The sequence below is a fragment of the Dermochelys coriacea genome, chromosome 6, assembly GCF_009764565.3.
Source record: "Dermochelys coriacea isolate rDerCor1 chromosome 6, rDerCor1.pri.v4, whole genome shotgun sequence".
NCBI lineage: Eukaryota > Metazoa > Chordata > Testudines > Dermochelyidae > Dermochelys > Dermochelys coriacea.
In genome coordinates, this window is record NC_050073.1 from 121,648,144 (window position 1) to 121,667,358 (window position 19,215).

General features: G+C 43.2%; 1 protein-coding gene and 1 long non-coding RNA gene across 12 annotated transcripts in view; one reads left to right on the forward strand and one right to left on the reverse strand.

Moving 5' to 3' along the window:
• The window catches only part of FERMT2 (FERM domain containing kindlin 2), a 113,108-nt gene that overhangs the window by 34,739 nt on the left and 59,154 nt on the right, over window positions 1-19,215 (forward strand). For all 11 annotated transcript variants that reach the window (XM_043516269.1, XM_038405923.2, XM_043516270.1 and 8 more), the window contains exon 3: window positions 16,213-16,446. In XM_043516269.1, coding sequence (XP_043372204.1) covers window positions 16,213-16,446 — 234 coding nt within the window. The remainder of the gene's footprint in view (window positions 1-16,212; window positions 16,447-19,215) is intronic.
• The window catches only part of LOC122460569, a 30,843-nt gene continuing 13,676 nt past the window's right edge, over window positions 2,049-19,215 (reverse strand). The window contains exons 2-3 of the long non-coding RNA XR_006281964.1: window positions 5,308-5,464; window positions 2,049-2,195 (exon numbers count right to left, since the gene is read on the reverse strand). This is a non-coding gene — a long non-coding RNA (uncharacterized LOC122460569). The remainder of the gene's footprint in view (window positions 2,196-5,307; window positions 5,465-19,215) is intronic.

The following is a 19,215-nucleotide window of genomic DNA, read 5'->3' on the forward strand; positions in this document are numbered from 1 at the left end:
CCCCATTATGTCCTGGTGAATCTCCCTCTACTCTTCCTGCTGGGATGCCTAGGTCTTTCTGCTGTCTGCTCTTCCTTCTCCAGGCTGCCTGCAGTTTTCACCTTCCAGGGCCTTTGCTCACAGGGTAGTAACCCTGACCCTGGCACTAGCACCTCCTGCAGTTGTGATGCAGCAGCATTGAATGCTGTCCCAGGGTGGGGAGAGAGCCACTGAGAGGGCAGCTCAAGCTAGGGAGCGGGCTTGGAGCCCACCTGACGGGGACAGTTGGAAAAAGCTGTTAGAGAAGAAGGAGGGAAGAAGAAAAATCAAGATGCTGAGCTGGAGTAGGAGTTAGGTGATTTTATTCTCCTGTCCTTTAATTTTAAAGGACTGGGAAATGAGATGGGAAAGAAGGAAAATAGGAACAGTTTCAGGTCAGGAGAAGCAGCAAAAAATAGACTTGAGTAGATGAGCAGAGCATTAGAGAGAAAGTAGGAGGAAAAAAAACCTACAGATGTACTGAAGGGAATCCAGGGAAAATACTGAAAGGAAATATATTTGATGAAAAAGGAAATTGCTCAAAAAGATGTTTGGATGAAAATAGTAACTGAAAACAGTACATGAGAAACCTGCCCACAAAGGACCTAAAGCGGGCTAGGCAAACTTTTTGGCTGGAGGGCCACACTGGGATTCCAAAACCGTATGGAGGGCCAGGTAGGGAAGGTTATTCCTCCCCTAACCCTGTCTTCCCCTCCCACTTCCTGCCACCGACAGGCCCCCTGGGACCCCACCCCCTATCCAACCCCCCCAAAGCCCCTTTCAGAATGCAGCCCTGCAAACATGGTCAGAGGACTCAGGAGGAGCGGGGCGGCCAGAGAGAAGCAGCGATTTTCCCCCCCCCCCCCCTTCAAAGTGCCACTTCTCTCCGGCCAGCTGCGCAGCCACCCACTGCTCCTCCTGAGTCCTCCGCCTGCGTTCGCTGCACTTCCGCCACTCGCACCGCCCGCCTGCTCTCCCCTTCCCCCACAGTGCAGCCCCCTCCTGTGCGGGTGGCACGGCATGCTAAGGCTGCAGAGGAGGGAGCACAGCAGGGGAGGGGGTACAGCCTCCTCGGTGGGGAGCTCAAGGGCTGGACATGATGGTCCCGCAGGCCAGATGTGGCCTCCAGGCCATAGTTTGCCCACCTCTGACCTAAGCATACGAACAGGGAGAATGAGCTATACTCCATCAATAGCTATCCAAACAGTCAGAGGGGCCTAATGGACAAGCAAGGGCCTACTAGGGGAAGGAACCACAAACTTGTGGATAAACTTGATGCAAAGAAGTACAGCCACAGGAACCCTGAATCTATGCAGCACTTCAGGCCAAAGAGAAGCAAAGAATAGGACATCAAGACTGAAGCTGGACTTGCAGCCAAGGAGAGGAAAAGTTGATTCTTCTCTGAAATGAAACAGCATGTTGCGTAATCTTTTGTTCTTAAGAACAATGCCTTTGGCATTAACTGCACAGAGTAAGGAAGAGTACCATGTACAAACTCTCACAAAGGTTAATGTGTTAGTAATCTGAAGCTTCTTATTGTAAGTGGTAAGTACTTGGTAATGTTCTATACCTGTGGTTCTCAACCAGGGGTTTGCGTACCCTTAGGGGTACACCGTGGTCTTCCAGGAGGTACATGAACTCCTCTAGATATTTGCCTGCTTTTACAACAGGCTACATAAAAAGCACTAGCAAAGTCAGTATAAACTAAAATTTCATACAAGGTCTTGTTTATACCGCTTTGTATACTATACACTGAAATGGAATCGGAAATATTGTGCTTAGTTTTATAATTATGGTAAAAATGAGTATACAATTTTTCAGTAAGTGTGCTGTAACAGTTGTCTGTCCGACTTTTTTTGTAAGCAAGCAGTTTAAATTGGTGAAATTTGTGGGTACGCAAGACAAATAGGACTCCTGAAAGGGGTATAGTAGTCTAGAAAGGTTGAGAGCCACTGTTCGATATTTATCTTCCTGGTACAGCTTTTGAGTTTTCCCCTATTAAGTTCTTAAAAACTTAAAATTTTCTCTCTCCTCACAGTTAGCCCAGCTTAGCCTAGCTAGATCACTGCAATGGTCTGCAGCATTGGCTTGTAGGATGTCATTGAACATGTTACCCAAAGTCCTCTTCTTTCTCCTCCTTATCTGGCCTCCAGCATTGCATGGGTGTGGAGGGGCAGCTGCAGATAAAACACCCACCGTTATTGTTGTCCGTATAGTTAAAATGGAAAGCGAAAGTGAAGAAGATTCAGACTGCCCTTTCTTTGCTCCCGTAAACTTTTTAAACAAGTCATACCTACTGACACTTTTTTTGCTTTGGAGTGCTTGTGCATGGTGCCACTCACAGCACCAGCCCTGGTGAGGATGACCCTCCAGGGGTGAGGGAAATGAGGAGGAGGAGGGAATTGCTCAGTTGCATGAAACAGAGTATAGGGCAATAGCACTAAATGCTGGTGCCAGTTTCCACAGGTGGTGATGGCTTTAGCTGGTATCTCACTCCTGAAGGTAACAAAGGCAGGGAGCACAGGTCTGCTAGCAGAGGTGAAAGTAAGCCAGTATGGACCAGTAGAGCGTACCGGTAAGGAAGTGGCCGAAGCATTCAGTACAAATGGGTAAAGTAGGCTAGGTTTAACTGTAATAGTAATAAAAAATCAGATTTATTGCTTGAATTAAATATATTTTACATTCTCTAGAAACAATGTTCCCCTTCAGGTTTTTTTACTTGTCAGGTGGACGACATTCATGTGATTCCGAACGTTCGCTTTTGAGTGCATCATGGTAACTGCTTGCTTCTTATTGGTCAAATCTTTCGTTTTAGGTGCGCAATTTACAGTAGAAAGCACCTGGTGTGACTCCCCTCTGTTGGAACAATGTAATTAAATGTAGTTGATTGCAGAATCACACACTGCATCATTCAGCCTTTGCTAAGAGGGAACGACTCACCGGAGCGGAGATGTTGCTGGAAGGAGCTCAATGTTGTGAAATCCATGAAGGCAGAATGGATTGCAGCAAACCTCCCTCTCTGCAAGCTAACCAACCACCCCTAAGCATGGTTGGAGAGGGAATCTGAGTTGACCTCAGAGATTAGGGGAGCTGAAAGGCAGCAGGCAGGGAGTTCTAAGGAGCACAATACGAGCAGGACTAAGGAGTGTGATTCTGCAGAAAGCCTCTTGCTCCCCACCCAGTTAGCTCTTGGGCTAGTTCTCCTGTGGGCCACCCGCTCTCCAACATGCAGATCCACATGCGCATGCCCTTTGAGAACAAGGCAGCTTGGGGATCGAGTGTTGTGTGCATACTGCAGGACAGAGGGGTGGCTTTGCACTCCGTGCCCAGGGCACTGCACTCTGCTTCCAGTCCTTGGGTTCAGTAATTATTCATCCAGCTGCAGAAGGGAGAGCTCAACTGGCTGCAATCAGGGAGAACCAGAGCCAGGGACCCTCCTTTCTTCTCTATCCAGGTTCTTTGGGGGAGTCTCTGCAGCAGTCCCTGTTGCAGGTGGAAAGGAGTATTTGTGGCACCTTAGACTAACAAATTAATTTGAGCATAAGCTTTCATGAGCTACAGCTCTCTGTGGGGTGGCAGAGGCAGGAGCCAGTAGCAAGGGGCAAGGCATGGGGCTTGGCAGTGCGCAAGCTGGGTTCTGAAGCAGCTGGCACCCTGGGTAAAATTTCTGTCTCATGCCTCTTTCCCACTGGAGCTGTTTGCTAGTCTTTGATACCCCCAGGCCTCTTCCTGTCTTATACACTAACGGGCATGTTTAAATGTGAAAATGGGGGATTGTCAGTCAAAAAGAACAGCAACAAAAAAAGAAGCGGAAAATCCTCCACAAAAGGGTATGTCTAAACAGCTGCTGTTAAAGTGCTGCCGTGGCAGCACTTTAACATGGCTGTGTAGTCATGCGCTGTAATAAAACCACCTCTGTGAGGGGCTCCTAGCACTGTAGTACTGTCTACACTGCCACTTACAGCACTGAGAGCTGTGCTCCTAATGCTGGGAGCTATTCCCCTCGCGGAGATGGTTTTATTACACCGCTGGGAGAGCTCTCTCCCAGCACTGGAGCCGTGACTACACAGCCCCGTTAAAGTGCTGCTGTGGCAGTGCTTTAACATTGGCTATGTAGACTTGCCCTTAAAGTTACTACCAATACAGTAGCTGTCTACTAGTTTTATTCTAGAGTATCAGTTATGCAAAGGGATCCATGAAGTTAAGTGTGTGAGAGGGGAGGTGGGAAGTGGGGTTGTGATACAACCATACCAGTAAAAAATTAAGCACCCCCGGCTGCTAGGCTGCACGCTGAAATGGTGGCTGCCGAAGTTGCCCTTGACTGGCGTGGGAGAGAGTCCTACTGTGGAGAAATAGGGCTGCCATCCCTCGAAACTTTTGGGAGAAGATTGCAGAATACGTCCATGAAAGTTTCATGGAAATGTCTCGGGGCATTCAAGGGACATCCCTTTATATGTAAACTGCTCCACATGGATCCCTTGCCTAACTCTACAGAGAGGCATGAAAAGCCCATAACAATGCTACGTCTTTATTTACTCCTGAAGGAATTCCGTGCCAAAAAAATTAAAAGTTCTCCTCTCATTTTTTTTTAAAGGTCTCCATATTTTTGTCTAACACTGTACAATCACACCAGTTTCAATTATTTTGGTAATTTGGTAACAATACAGACCCAAAAAAATTCATTCAGGAGTAGAGAGGTAAGGGAACCCCTACAACAACCCAGTTCCAGCTTCTCTGTCCCCTCCCCCAGAGCTGAGCTTGGGGGGGCAAGACACTCACACCCCCTTTCTCCCAGAGCCCAGTCATGGGCATCCCCTCCCCCACAGATCCCAGGGATCCAGAGGAGAAACAGCCTGATGCTGGGTCCCGGGCTTGTACAGAGTTTCCTGTATGGCTCCTCCTTCCTTCAGGGCGTGTGGGGAACTGCAGCTGTTAGGAACCCTCCAGCTTCCCTCTCCTCCGTGCCCCTCCCCCCGGGCCATGTCTTCTGTTTGTGAGCTGGGCTCTGCCAGGTCCACCACCCCCTAGTTGCAGCGAGCATCTTTTGCAGCCTACTTCTTTGCAGGGGGAGAAAGGAAATTCTGTGCAAAAAGCATTAATTTCTGTGCAAATTCTGCACTGCGCAGTGGTGCAGAATTTTCCCACCAGTATTTGTTGCACCACTAGCACTTCTAGTACAAATAAATAGATAATTGTACCCTGTTAAGTTGTGGACACTGTCAGTACATCATTGTAATGGGGAATACAATTACACACTTACTGCTGTTCCTTCCTCTGCATCAGTCTCACCTGTGCTTGACTGTCAGGGTGCACTGCACTGCAGTAGACTTTCAAACAAGTCCTGGCCTGCGGCATAGGTGGATCCTCTGGTCACGTACTCTATCCTCCTCCTCACTGTTCATGCTGGATATCTGCAGCTCAGGTGTGTGGGGTGGCAGGGGCATCTCTGAAAAGTATGGCACGCAACTGTTTGCAAAAGCACCAGGTCTGCAGCTCAGCACCAGATTGACTGTTGGCCGCCCTGGCCTTCTGATGTGCCTGATGCAGTTCTTTTGCTTTCATGCAGCACTGCTGCTTGTCTCTGTTGTACCTGTTTTCCTGCATCCCCCATGCAATCGGCTTGCACATACCCATAGGAATGTGAACATGTCTACACAGCAAAAAAAAAATCCTGCAGCTGGCCTGTGCCCACTGACTTGGGGCTGTTTCATTGCTGTGTAGACTTGTAGGCACAGACTGGAGCCTGGGACTTTGCAGGGTGGGAGGGTTCCAGGGCTTGGGCTCCAGTCCAAGCCTGGAAGTCTGTACAGCAACAGACCAGTCTCGCAGCTCGAGCCCAAGTCAGCGGGCGTGGGTTTTTCTTTGCTGTGTAGGCATACCCTAAGGCTGGTCCTTAGCTGTGCTTGAGTAGAGTCTTCTCCCAACAGGCCCAGGGGATCTAATATTTCCTGTCTACTCCAAGCCAGAGTATGTCTCTAGCATGTAGCCAGCATGGTCATCTGGGCAGTTGCACCAAACAATGGAGAGCTGCTAGGTGTGCTTGTCAAACTGCACAATTGGGAAAAGGCATTTCCAAACTTAATGGGGCTTCAAAGGCCAGGGAGGGAGGGGAAGGGGCTTCCAGTCTCTCTGACCCCTGAAGCAGAGGAATTCACAATTGTGACCAGAGCCGTCAGTGTCAGGCAATGTGGGAGCGCTGCTGGAGAATTATTAGGGTTGACAAAAGTAATGTGTCTCCACTCACACTGCATTGACCTTTAGTACGTCAACTGTGGCTCAGCACCACTTGGGGAGATGATGTCATTGCATTGCTGTAGTCAGGCACTTACATCAGTGAGAGACAAATTGGAGTGTAGACCACATGCACAACAAGGTCAACGCAAGGCTGCTTAGTTGACCCAACTTTGTAGTGTAGACCAGGCCTAAGAGTTAGTGATGAGGAGAAAGAGTGTGCACATGTGTATGTATCCTTGCTGTATTGCACCAGTGGCTCAGCCTGGTTCAGATCTGCTTTGTAATTGCAGACAAATGGACACCGCATGTAGTCCTATTCTGGGGGGATCTTGCCTACTCATGACTAGCATCTCTAGTAAGGATGAATGCAAACTGATTAAAAATAAATAAAGATTGGATTTTTGAATTTAAATTAAATAAGGTTTATTATTAAAAATAAGCCTATTTTGAAATTGACAACTTACGTTAAGGCCTAAATTTATTGTAACGATTTAAAATAAGTATATCTTGCATATTTGCTGCCATGTTTGTTTTTTTTTAAAAAAAGTCAGGCCACCGAATGTGTGGAAGTCACTGGCCATGCATCTGGAATCAGAGTTAGAAGTGCTAAACTGGATTTTGACCATAGTAGCATCTTCTGCGTGTATGCAGAAAATATTTTCTTCACTTCAGTTTATGCCCCTAGTTCTGGTCAATATTTGACTAATTCAAAGTTAAGAAACCCACTGGGAGTGGAAAAGAGGAAAGCTAGATAATGCTTCCTTTTTGTTTTGTTTTAAATGTAAACCATGTTTTGATGAACTCTTTTGTAGGTATCCAGCACATTTAACGTAAAGTAAAAAATTAAGAATCTGAATAAATTCAGCTATATAACTGTTTTAGTATAACTATAGTGTATTCTCTTTTTGGTAGAAAAAGAAGCACCAATTTAGTTGAAAAACTATTTAGTTGCAAATCAGCATGTTTTATTGGTTACCAACTAATGAGAATTAGCACTTCTGGAAAAAAATAACTAAAAGTACAAATACAAAACATAAATTTATTTTAATCATTAAGACGACTTTCTGCTTGTTGATTTAACTTAATTAAAATCACTTTGTAAATCAATCCATCCTAATCGTAGGGGTCTGTGCCTTTGATACTTGTCCAGCTTGTCATGTCAATAAAGTCTTACTGAGTTCAAGTGTTTATACAGTACTTACCTTAAAATGACACAGTTGCTGTACAATCAAGTAAATTTCATAGCTAAAAGTAGCAGCTAGTGAGTATAATTTAATAGTTAAAGCGTGCTACTGCAAGTCAGGGCTTCTGGTTCTGTTCCTACCTCTGCTGTGATTCGTTGTGTGACTCTGGATGCATGATCGCCACTGCTTCAAGGTCCATAACTCTCTAAAATGGATATTATACATATCTGAGTCTTCGGTTTGTAGGGAGTCTTAATGCTTGCGAAAAGTAATTTTGAGATCCTTGTTAAACACTCAGATTTGCTATTTGGAATAGTAATAGGAAATGTGTTCAATAATTGCAGTGCATACAAGCAAAAATCCCTCTCCTGCTGTCACACAACTGTTACCAAGACAAATTCGTCAGTAGACAACTGAGACATTTTAATGAACATTTAGATACCTATGATAGGACATAATTGAAACACTTTCAAGTCTCTCTCTGCAAAACTAACTTTAACTGGTTGCATTTTATTACATTAGAAACCACGAAAAATTCCTAAACCTAACATGGTCATTGAAGTCTGACTTAATGGGGCAATTGCTAAATGTAGTTTTATCCAAGCTGTCTTTTTAGAAACTTGCTGTTTTTTAAATGACCACCTATAGAACTGCATTTGTAAATCTAGCAAGTTTTCTTTGAATAAAGAAACATAACTATCTGTAAGGTAGTTACAAGATTCTTTGCATAACAGTTTGATTTTTACCTGTTGTGCATTACAAAAGGTAAAAATCAAAATTTCTGCATACAGTTAGAGCTTTCGTCTCAGCCCAAAAGACAGTGCCACGCAAATTGCTGCTTGATTTTTTTTTTTTTAAAACCACAAGTCCACCCTCTGTAGCCCTGAAGTTACACAAGTGTTACACCATCAGTGTTACACAAGTTACACCATCAGAGGACCCAAACACATCAGCCATACCATCAGAGGCTCATTCACCTGCATGTCTACTAATGTTATATATGCCATCATGTGCCAGCAATGCCCTTCTGCCATGTACATTGGCCAAACCTGACAGTCCCTACGTAAAAGAATAAATGGACACAAATCGGACATTAGGAATGGTAACATACAAAAGCCAGTGGGAGAACACTTGAGTCTTCCTGGACATTCTATAACAGATTTGAAAGAAGCTATACTTGAACAAAAAAACTTCAGAAACAGCAGAACTAAAATTCATTTGCAAATTTAACACCATTAATTTGGGCTTGAATAGGGACTGGGAGTGGCTGTCTCATTACAGAAGCAGCTGTGCCTCTCCTGGAATGGACACCACCTCATCTATTGTTGGGAGTGGAGTACATCCACCCTGATCAAATTGGCCCTGTCAACACTGGTTCTCCACTTGTGAGGTAACTCCCTTCTCTTCAGGTGTCAGTATATTTATGTCTGCATCTGTAATTTTCACTCCATGCATCTGAAGAAGTGGGGTTTTTACCCACAAAAGCTTATGCTCCAATAAATCCATTAGTCTTTAAGGTGCCACAGGACTCCTTGTTGTTTTCATGAATACAGACTAACGCTGCTACCCTCTGATACTTGACAAGTGTTAGAGATTCAAATTGACTCTATTTTCAGTGCCAACTTCATAAACTTTCAGGATAGCAGAAGCTGGACTTCATGTCCAAAGTTCATTGTAATGATGTATCAGATTTTCGAGAGTAGCCAAGGCTTGTGCAAGTTTGCATGCTTTTCTATATTTGGTTTTGTTTAATTTGATTGTACAAAGCTGCTGAAAAGTTTAGCTGACATTCCCACTTTCTAGCTCCAGGATTCTACCAATAGGATTTTTTTTTTTTTCATGCTTAAAGAAACCTGTTCCTTTTATATTCTGTGAACTTTCTTAGTGATCCTGAGATCAAGATAGAATGCAGGTATAAAGCAGGAAGATTCATTGTAATTCAGATTCTTCTTCCATCTCTCCTTGTCTGAGCATCAGTTAGCTTCAGAAGTTAAGAGATGTGCTTGCAGAAATGTTTTTTATAATAAAACTCCTAGAATATATTATTCATTATATGGCATTTGTACTGTCAGTCATCTGCCTTTTAAGGTTGGCTATTTTAAAAATGCTTGTTTTGGTGCTTGCGTGTTAGCTAGTTCTTTAAACTCCCAGATTTTAGACTTCTCCCAGTGGAGAAGACAGCTAACATCTACAGTGGAGTTAGGTTTTAAAGTCCGCGCGTAAGGCGAAAATCGCATATAGTCAAAATTACCCTTGAAAATTTCTTAAATCGCCCATGAAGTACAGTATACTGTACATGGTTTTGTGTATACAATCCTGTACAGTAATATGTAAAATATATACTGTACATTACTCTATACAATAGAGTACTTGTGCAAAATACAATTTTACAGTACTGTATTTTTAAATATAGGGGGTAATTATGGGGGGGTAATTACAGGGGGTCATCAGAGCTTGATGCCAATCCAGGAGACGGAGGTGACTGAGAGCGAGTTGTACACAAAGTGGTTGGCTCTGGTTCAGCTCAAGAAGTTGATTGCATAGGCTCATCTGTTGCTGGTTGTTTTTCCTGGAAAAACATGGTGATCGGCCACTGTCGCTGTTTGTCTCTTGAGCTGCTCAAACGTTTCTTGATACGGTCTCAAATAGCCCCTAATACTACATGTGATTTTTTTTTTTTTTTGAGGCTTCGTTCCATAGAGGGATCATATTCAGAAATTAAATCATTCAAGTCTTTCGCCACTTGGAACACTTCAACAAATTTATGAAGATTCCAACTTGCTGGCTCTTCCTGGTCGTCGTCATCATCTTGGTTTTCTGTAGACCATTTTATCAGTTCCTCTAACTCTTTGTTAGTCAATGTTTCTCTATGGCTCTCAAATAATTCTTCAATTTCTTCCTCAAGGATGTCGACGAAGCCATTGCCACCTGAACTATGCGTTTCACTTCTTTGTCAATGGTCAGCAAACCCTTAAAATCATTCACACATTCTTTCCATAGGTTTTGCCAACATGCATTGACTGTTTCAGGCTTGATTGCATCCATTGCCTGTTTTAATATAAGTGATGCAATCGGCAGTGTTGAAGGACTTCCAACACTCCATCACATTTAAGATCAGGATCATCATCCACAGTGCTACGTGTCCGTGAGAACATAAACCTCTTATATGTGGCATTGAAACAGCGAATCTCACCTTGATCGAGAGGATGGAGGTGGTATTGGCGGGGGGGAGAAAGACTACTTCAGCGTCGTTGTGCGCAAACCGGAGTGCCACAGGGTGGCCAGGAGCATTGTCTACGATCAGCAACACTTTAAAGTCAAGTCCTTTCTCTTTTGAGGTACCGCTTAACCTCCAGAATGAAACACTTGTGGAACCAATCCAGAAATAATGCTGCCATCACCCAAGCCTTTTTATTTGGTTGCCAGAACACAGGCAGGAGATTTGTTCTTGCCTTTTAGGGCACGGGGATTTGAAATCCTGTAGAGCAAGCCCGGTTTTATTAAATGCCCAGCCACATTGCCACAAAACAGTCACATGGTCTTTAGCTGCTTTGAAGCCAGGGGCTTGTCTTTCTGATTTCGAAGTGTAAGTGCGGTTGGGCATTTTTTTTCCAGAAGAGCCAAGTCTAGTCAGCATTAAAAACTTGTTCCGGAAGATAGCCCTTTTCTTCTATGATTTTCTTTAATTGTTCGGGGTAGGCTTTTGCTGCCTTTCCATTGGCAGATGCAGCTTCACCAGTTGTCTGCACGTTTTTTGAGGTTGAAGCAGTTCCTAAAACAGTTAAGCCAACCTTGGCTGGCTTTGAATTCCTTCTCATCAGAAGTCTGTCCCTCTTCGGCGGGAGGTTTGAACAGCGTGTAGAGGCCAAGAGCCTTTTCTCACAACGTGTTGCCATCAATGGGCACATGTTTACAGTTCATGTCTCCTAGCCATAAGTTTAATGCCTTTTCAGTCTTCACTAAAGTCTTATCACGCACCTGGCTCATCACCTTAGCAGTTATTGGAGCACTTGATGCCACAGCTTGACAAATTTTTCTCTTTAATCTTGATGGCACGGATGCTAGATTCGTTGCGGCCATATTTATGTGCCATGGAGACCAACATACCGTCTCTCAAAAGTCCAACACAGCCAGTTTTTTCTCCAGTGTTAGAACAGATCGGTGTTTCTTCAGTTGAGCACCAGATGAAGCAGTTGGGTTGCGTTTTTAGGGGCCATGTTGTACGAAAAATACAAACAGTATCTTTAAATACTATAATCACACTCAGTGCAGTGAGATGCTCGCACTATATGAGGCATGTGGGAACTGAGACCAACTGAGGGAACAGCAGATTCACGTCTCCCATCTCATGCTTACTCTGGGACATATGCTCATTGAGTGGAATGGTGAGCAGAATTGCCCACACTATTTACAGGTATCTTTGCCGAGCGCGTATAGTTGAATTTGCATAAGTTAAGTGTGCATATGATTCGATTCACCTGTACTGTAAAAAGACTATCAACTGTAACTCAGGTCAATTAATTCTATGATCACAAGAGAATCTGCTTTTAATATGACACCAGAGAACTGGCAAAGCCTCCCCATCAATGGATGTACTTTGCAGTGCAGTTTTAGTAAGCTTCCTTTTCATTGTTGATAAAGTCTGAAATCCTAACAGAAGCTCAAAAGGGTTCTTCATCACTGGAATTTTTTCAGTCAAGACTGGATGCTTTTCTAAAAGGCATTATCTAATTCACACAGGAATTGTGGGGGTGGAGTGGAGAGTAGTTCTGATTTCCAATATAACACAGAACATAAATGATCAGTCTGGTGCCTTCTATCCTTAGTCTATCAGTCTATGAAATACACAGGTGATCATAGAATCACAGAATCTCAGGATTGGAAGGGACCTCAGGAGGTCATCTAGTCCAACCCCCTGCTCAAAGCAGGACCAATCCCCAACTAAATCATCCTAGCCAGGGCTTTGTCAAGCCTGACTTTAAAAACTTGTAAGGAAGGAGATTCCACCACCTCCCTAGGTAACGCATTCCAGCGCTTCACCACCCTCCTAGTGAAAAGGTTTTTCCTAATATCCAACCTAAACCTCCCCCACTGCAACTTGAGACCATTACTCCTTGTTCTGTCATCTGCTACCACTGAGAACAGTCTAGATCCATCCTCTTTGGAACCCCCTTTCAGGTAGTTGAAAGCAGCTATCAAATCCCCCCTCATTCTTCTCTTCTGCAGACTAAAAAAATCCCAATTCCCTCAGCCTCTCTTCATAAGTCATGTGTTCCAGTCCCCTAATCTTTTTTTGTTGCCCTCCCGCTGGACGTTTTCCAATTTTTCCACATCCTTCTTGTATGGTGAGGCCTCATCTGGAGTACTGTGTCCAGTTTTTGGCCCCACACGTCGTCGAATAGAGGGGAACGATCACGTCCCTCGATCTGTTCCTACTTGTACATCCCAAAATGCCATTGGCCTTCTTGGCAACAAGGGCACACTGTTGACTCGTATCCAGCTTCTCGTCCACTGTAACCCCTAGGTCCTTTTCTGCAGAACTGCTGCCGAGCCATTCAGTCCCTAGTCTGTAGCAGTGCATGGGATTCTTCCGTCCTAACTGCAGGACTCTGCACTTGTCCTTGTTGAACCTCATCAGATTTCTTTTGGCCCAATCCTCTAATTTGTCTAGGGCCCTCTGTATCCTATCCCTACCCTCCAGCATATCTACCTGTCCACCCAGTTTAGTGTCATCTGCAAACTTGCTGAGGGTGCAATCCTCATCATAAATGATCTGGAGGATGAAGATATTGAATAAAACTGGCCCCAGGAGTGACCCTTGGGGCACTCCACTTGATACCAGCTGCCAACTAGACATGGAGCCATTGATCGCTACCCGTTGAGCCCGACAATCTAGCCAGCTTTCTATTCACCTTATAGTCCATTCATCCAGCCCATACTTCTTTAACTTGCTGGCAAGAATACTGTGGGAGACCGTGTCAAAAGCTGTGCTAAAGTCAAGGAACAACATGTCCACTACTTTCCTCTCATCCACAGAGCCATTTATCTCATCATAGAAGGTAATTAGATTAGTCAGACATGACTTGCCCTTGGTGAATCCATGCTGACTGTTCCTGATCACTTTCCTCTCCTCTAAGTGCTTCAGAATTGATTCCTTGAGGACCTGCTCCATGATTTTTCCAGGGACTGAGGTGCAGCTGACTGGCCTGTAGTTCCCAAGATCCTCCTCCTTCCCTTTTTTTAAAGATGGGCACTACATTAGCCTTTTTCTAGTCCTCCGGGACTTCCCCGATCGCCTTGAGTTTTCAAAGATAATGGCCAATGGCTCTGCAATCAAATCCGCCAACTCCTTTAGCACTCTCGGATGCAGCACATCCGGCCCCATGGACTTGTGCTCGTCCAGCTTTTCTAAATAGTCCCGAACCACTTCTTTCTCCACAGAGGGCTGGTCACCTCCTCCCCATGCTGTGCTGCCCAGTGCAGCAGTCTGGGAGCTGACCTTGTTCGTGAAGACAGAGGCAAAAAAAGCATTGAGTACACTAGTTTTTTCCACATCCTCGGTCAGTAGGTTGCCTCCCTCATTCAGTAAGGGGCCCACACTTTCCTTGACTTTCTTCTTATTGCTAACATACCTGAAGAAACCCTTCTTGTTACTCTTAACCTCTCTTGCTAGCTGTACTGTACTGTACTCTTAATATTTACTTTATGAATGAATCTCTAATTTTCCTAAACTTTTTAGGAATCTCATGCATACATGTAGATGACGTTCTGTGGAAGCATTTGTTTTTTATTTGCAATAAAAAATATATATTTTTGATTAAACTTTTTTATGCCAATACATAGCCCACTATCTTCAAAAAGTGAATCCTCAAGTGCAGTGGAGCAGCTTTCAACACACCAGTTGGGGGTGTGGGGAGCATTTTTGTCCATAGTCTTGGCAGCTGGCCTGACCCACAGCATAATTTTAGAATAGCCTTAGAAATCTTGCACATGCTGTTTTGCTCCAGCAATCCTTGCTGGCAGAGCACACTGTGTGGCTCGACTCTTTTATGTTGTTGTGAGAGGGGAGGGGTTAGAAGTGTGTAACCAGTTCTAAACCAGCCAGGGATTCCCCCACACTTGGGAAGATCCTCATTTTCCCACTTAAGGCAACTGTAAGTCCCCTCTGCACCATTTAACCAGTGCACATGAGATTTGGCAACACTAAGGATCTGTCTTACCACACCGGGTCTAATGTATTAAGACGTCAAGAGATACAAGCTGATAATAGGAAGATTGAAGAAGGAGAGAACAATGTAAGCAATAAATCCTAACATTGTTCACGAATTGCGCTCTCCCTTGCCTCATGTCAAGTAAATCTAACTAGCTTGTTGGATTCTGAGGAAGGAGCTGTCATTATTCTCTATGTATATTCTCCACCTATGGAACTGTAGACAAATGTCAAAGAAGTTCACTGTAGCACTTGCATTGTTCTTGATATACTTATCTTAAAAGTGTAATGGGGGAAACCGCATTTGTCATGTCTGAAGCACAGAAGACTCAGAGGCAGCGTCATAAAGCATGTGGGAGTGTGGACTTCCATTCTGCGTTTTACAACATACAGTATGTGCTGCAGATATGTGTAGGTTATCTATCTGAGATGCCTTTGGTTTGGTTTGGTGGGGGGGTCCCAATTTGACCTCTTTATAAAAGAGGCCTGATTTTCAAAAAGTCTGATATCTTAATGTTGTTAGAAGCTATTTGTGATGGGGTAGACTATGGGGTTAAATCACGTTTTTTTCACTAGATTACTCTGAAAGGGAGGTTTAAAAAAAATCTTGCTTCTGTTTGAAAACGTCATACCTATTGTTTATAGGTAACGTGAGGAAATATCGTTCTCGTTTTATTCATTTAAGGGCACTTTGTGTAAAATTAGTTACACTTCTGTCCCTGTGTAGGTGACCTGTTTCATCTTTTGGTTGTGTGGATCTCTTGTACTGCAACGTGGGAGATAAACATAGGCAATGACTGTAAAACCTCAAAAATTGACAAAGGAAATGAACAGCAGATGCCTTCAGTATGAGATCTTGACAGGGACTTAGAAACAACCCAGGTCTCTCTGCCCTGCTACTGTCTGGCTGTGAGATCCTTAGTAAGTCACTTGAACTTTTTGTGCCTCTGTTTTCCCCCCTAGCCTTTGTCTTGTCACTAATAATTAATATTGTGGTGGTGCCTAGAAGCCCCCTGTATTAGGTGCTGTACAGATACATAAGAGACAGTCCCTGCCTCAAGGAGTGTCTTCCAATCTAAGTAGAAGAGAATAAACAGATGCATGTAACAGACAAGGGAAGCACAAAGAAACAAGGAGACAAAACTGCTTGCTCAAAAAGCAAGTGGTTACAACACACCAGTTTGCTAACTGCTTAAGTGATGCCAGAAAAAATGTATAACCGCTCACTGTATTTTTACAACATCTGAAATCACTGTCCCACTGTTTTTGTTGTGGCCATTAGGTGCTATTGGAATACAAATAACGTATCTTAAAATACTTATTTGAAACTGACTAGATTTCATGTTTGAAAGAGGTAAGTGAGGCAATATCAATTATTGGACCAACTTCTGTTGGTGAAAGACCAGCTTTTGAGCCACACAGAGCTCTTCAGGTCTGGGAAAGGTACTTGCACTGCATTTAACAACAAATTTCATGTTGACTCACTTTTTTTAGTGAATATATTTTTAAGTAGAAGTAAAAATGGTTCTTAATTTATTTTTTTTTCAAATTACTTTTCCCCTCTAGATGTCAAGAAAGATTGGTCAGATCATGCGCTATGGTGGGAAAAGAAGAGAACCTGGCTCCTTAAAACTCACTGGACCTTGGATAAGTATGGCATACAAGCTGATGCTAAGCTCCAGTTCACTCCTCAACACAAATTACTCCGCCTTCAGCTTCCAAATATGAAGTATGTGAAGGTGAAAGTGAATTTCTCTGATAGAGTCTTCAAAGCGGTCTCTGACATCTGTAAGACGTTCAGTAAGTATCAGATACTTAAAAAACTAAGAGGCCTTCTTCTGGTATCTAGACAGCTGTAATTGCTTAGTCAGTTTAAAGTGGCATTTATCTGCAGTGTCCACCTTGTATAAAATCAAATGTGAAGTTTAACTTTTTTTTTCCTGTCTTGGGGTAAGCATGCTGGTGCTACCTGATGTTAGTGGGTTTTTTTTCCCTTTTGTTTTACTGTCTGACAACAATCTGGGAATTTTATGAAAATCCAGTTGTGTAGGTGAATTACTTAGTTGAAAGTCTATAAACTTAAGGACCATCAATTATCTTAATTGGTTTAAAAAAAAATAAATATTTTGCCCATCAAGATCAAACATAATTTTTAACAAATACAACCTAGAGAAAGGTTTCAGAGTAGCAGCCATGTTAGTCTGTATTCACAAAAAGAACAGGAGTACGTGGGGCACCTTAGAGACTAACAAATTTATTAGAGCATAAGCTTTCGTGAGCTACAGCTCACTTCATCGGATGCATTTACCTAGAGAAACAGTCCTTATTAAACAAGGCTGTACTCAAACTTTGCCATTTTGTTAAAATTGTTGGAGTTGCCTCTTAATTTGTATGTAAAATCACACTGGATAACTTTATTTTAAAAAAAAAAAAAATTCAATTTAGAGGCTGGCTTGTTGTTTATCTGCCAGGCTCACAGGTTCTCCAATGGAGAATCAAATTGGTGATCAAATTAGGGTATTTCACCACAAAACTGTCTGGTGTATTGGTTCCATCTTCCCTTGCTGAACATACTTTTGTTTTGCTCTGCCTGATGCATGTAGAACAGTGTGCCCAAAGCCTGTGGATAGCATTCAAAAATAATCTATCCCTCCTACCCCTTGGCTGAGAGAGAGACTCTAGGAACCCTCTACCTGTACACTAGGCTTACCGCTGATGTGATTGCACTTCACTTCAAAACTCCTGTGGAGATCCCCCCCACTACCTATCCTGGGTGTTCCTGGGTCTCCAGGGTCTAGTCCTTCTCTCTTCACTTGCCAAATTGTGCATATTAGTAATACATTCTGATTGGAGGAAGTATATGTAAGAGGAAGATGTCTGTAAATGTCTAACTTAGGTTTTTTACTTCAGTTTCGTGGTTACTGCCTTCTAGTTACCATCTCCTCATCGCAGTCTGTGTTAGTCTTGCTTATGTGGGAGGATTGCGTTGTTTTCCTTCACTCGAGGGCAGTCTCCGTTTCAAAAGGAAATGAGGATCAGAGTGCTGTCTTCCTAATCGGAGTCTGCAATTTGAGCTTTGTCATAGTAAATCTATTTTGGTTTTCAAAAAAGATATGGATTACTCTTGGCTGACTCATTCATGTCATTAGGCAGGAAGTGTTCAGCTATAAGTGAACTGTTACGACATGGCCCCTACTACATAAATAACAATGTTATCCACAAACTATGAAGCTGATTAAGATTCTTATAGTAGCCTTTTTACGGCTGTTTCAATGGCAACTGAAAATTGCCACTTTTTTTAAAAAAAAAAAGCTTAACCAGCATTATTTTAGAATAAATACCTTTTTATTTTTTTAAGACCGTATCTATCTAAGTATTAAACTCTTTCTTGCTAAAGATGTCACTAGGTCCTGCTTTGTTGCTAGTAAATTTTTGTAACAATGAGTCATATCAGGAGATTCTGATGTAGACAGTCACCTAAGGAAAGCTTTTTTTTTTTTTTTTCCCCCTTCTTACTAGCTGGTGCCATAGAACATTCAGAACCTTAAAAGGGCTCAAATTATAGTATATTTTAAGAAGGAAACACTCAGAAGTCCCTCCGTTTTGAGAGTTTGCTCCATCCTACCCTACAGCAACCTTCTGTAGGTGAGAGGTAACTCTTCATTGCAACTGGGTACTATGCAGGAAACACTCCCAATCTCTTGCCTCTCTTCTCCCCGCCACACCCCAAGCTTTTGAAGAGTTTGAGTACTGAGGCATGTTGGTTTTGCAGAATTTCTTCCCAGTCCAAGACCACAGAGAATGTCCACTCGGTAAGTGGGCTGGTTGTTTTGTCTTATCAAATCTGCCCAGGAAGTATTTGTTACTGAATGTCTGAGTGGAGAAAGCCAGTTATCCCAAGCGTGGATTCACATATTTCTTACTAAGAAAAGAATCTAAAAGGTACCCTGGGTGTGAAAATGGGGTCTCTAGAAAATTGAATGCCCTGCTGTTCTTAAACTAGTTATTAGCTGGTTAGATGAGGTGAAAGTTCTGGGTTTTTGTTTTTTCATTTCCTCTAAAGGATGTGGGTAGCAGGAACCTAACTGTTTGCCCAAGGGGCTTAATCTGAACTATATTGCTCAAAACATTAAGGGTTTCCACCAGCATCCTCTATTCTTCCCTAGTGGCTCGCTGAGTATTAGACTTGGTGTTGGGGGGCTAGCTCATCCCAGCTCTTTACAATACCTCTTCTCCTGGGGTGTGGAGTTGTGTGTGCGGGAGGTTCCTCTCTTTTTAAGAACCCCTGGATTTTACTCTACCTGACATGTCAGGCAACAAGTTTAGCTTCCCAGAAAAGAAACCTACATCTAGTTCCAGTTTTGGGAAACCAAGAAACAGTTTCCTTTGTACACTGGGTAGTAAGCCCAAGCCTTTCTTCTCAGTCCTAAGCATGGGCTCAAAGGCTTTGAGCAATCGGCTATCTTCCCTTCTGCTTGCATCAAGGGAAGTCTGAAAGAGGTTGCATTTTATTTTTCAACCCAGTGAGAAGCCGCCATCTTGGCTTCTTGAGTCATTTTCCATCATTTC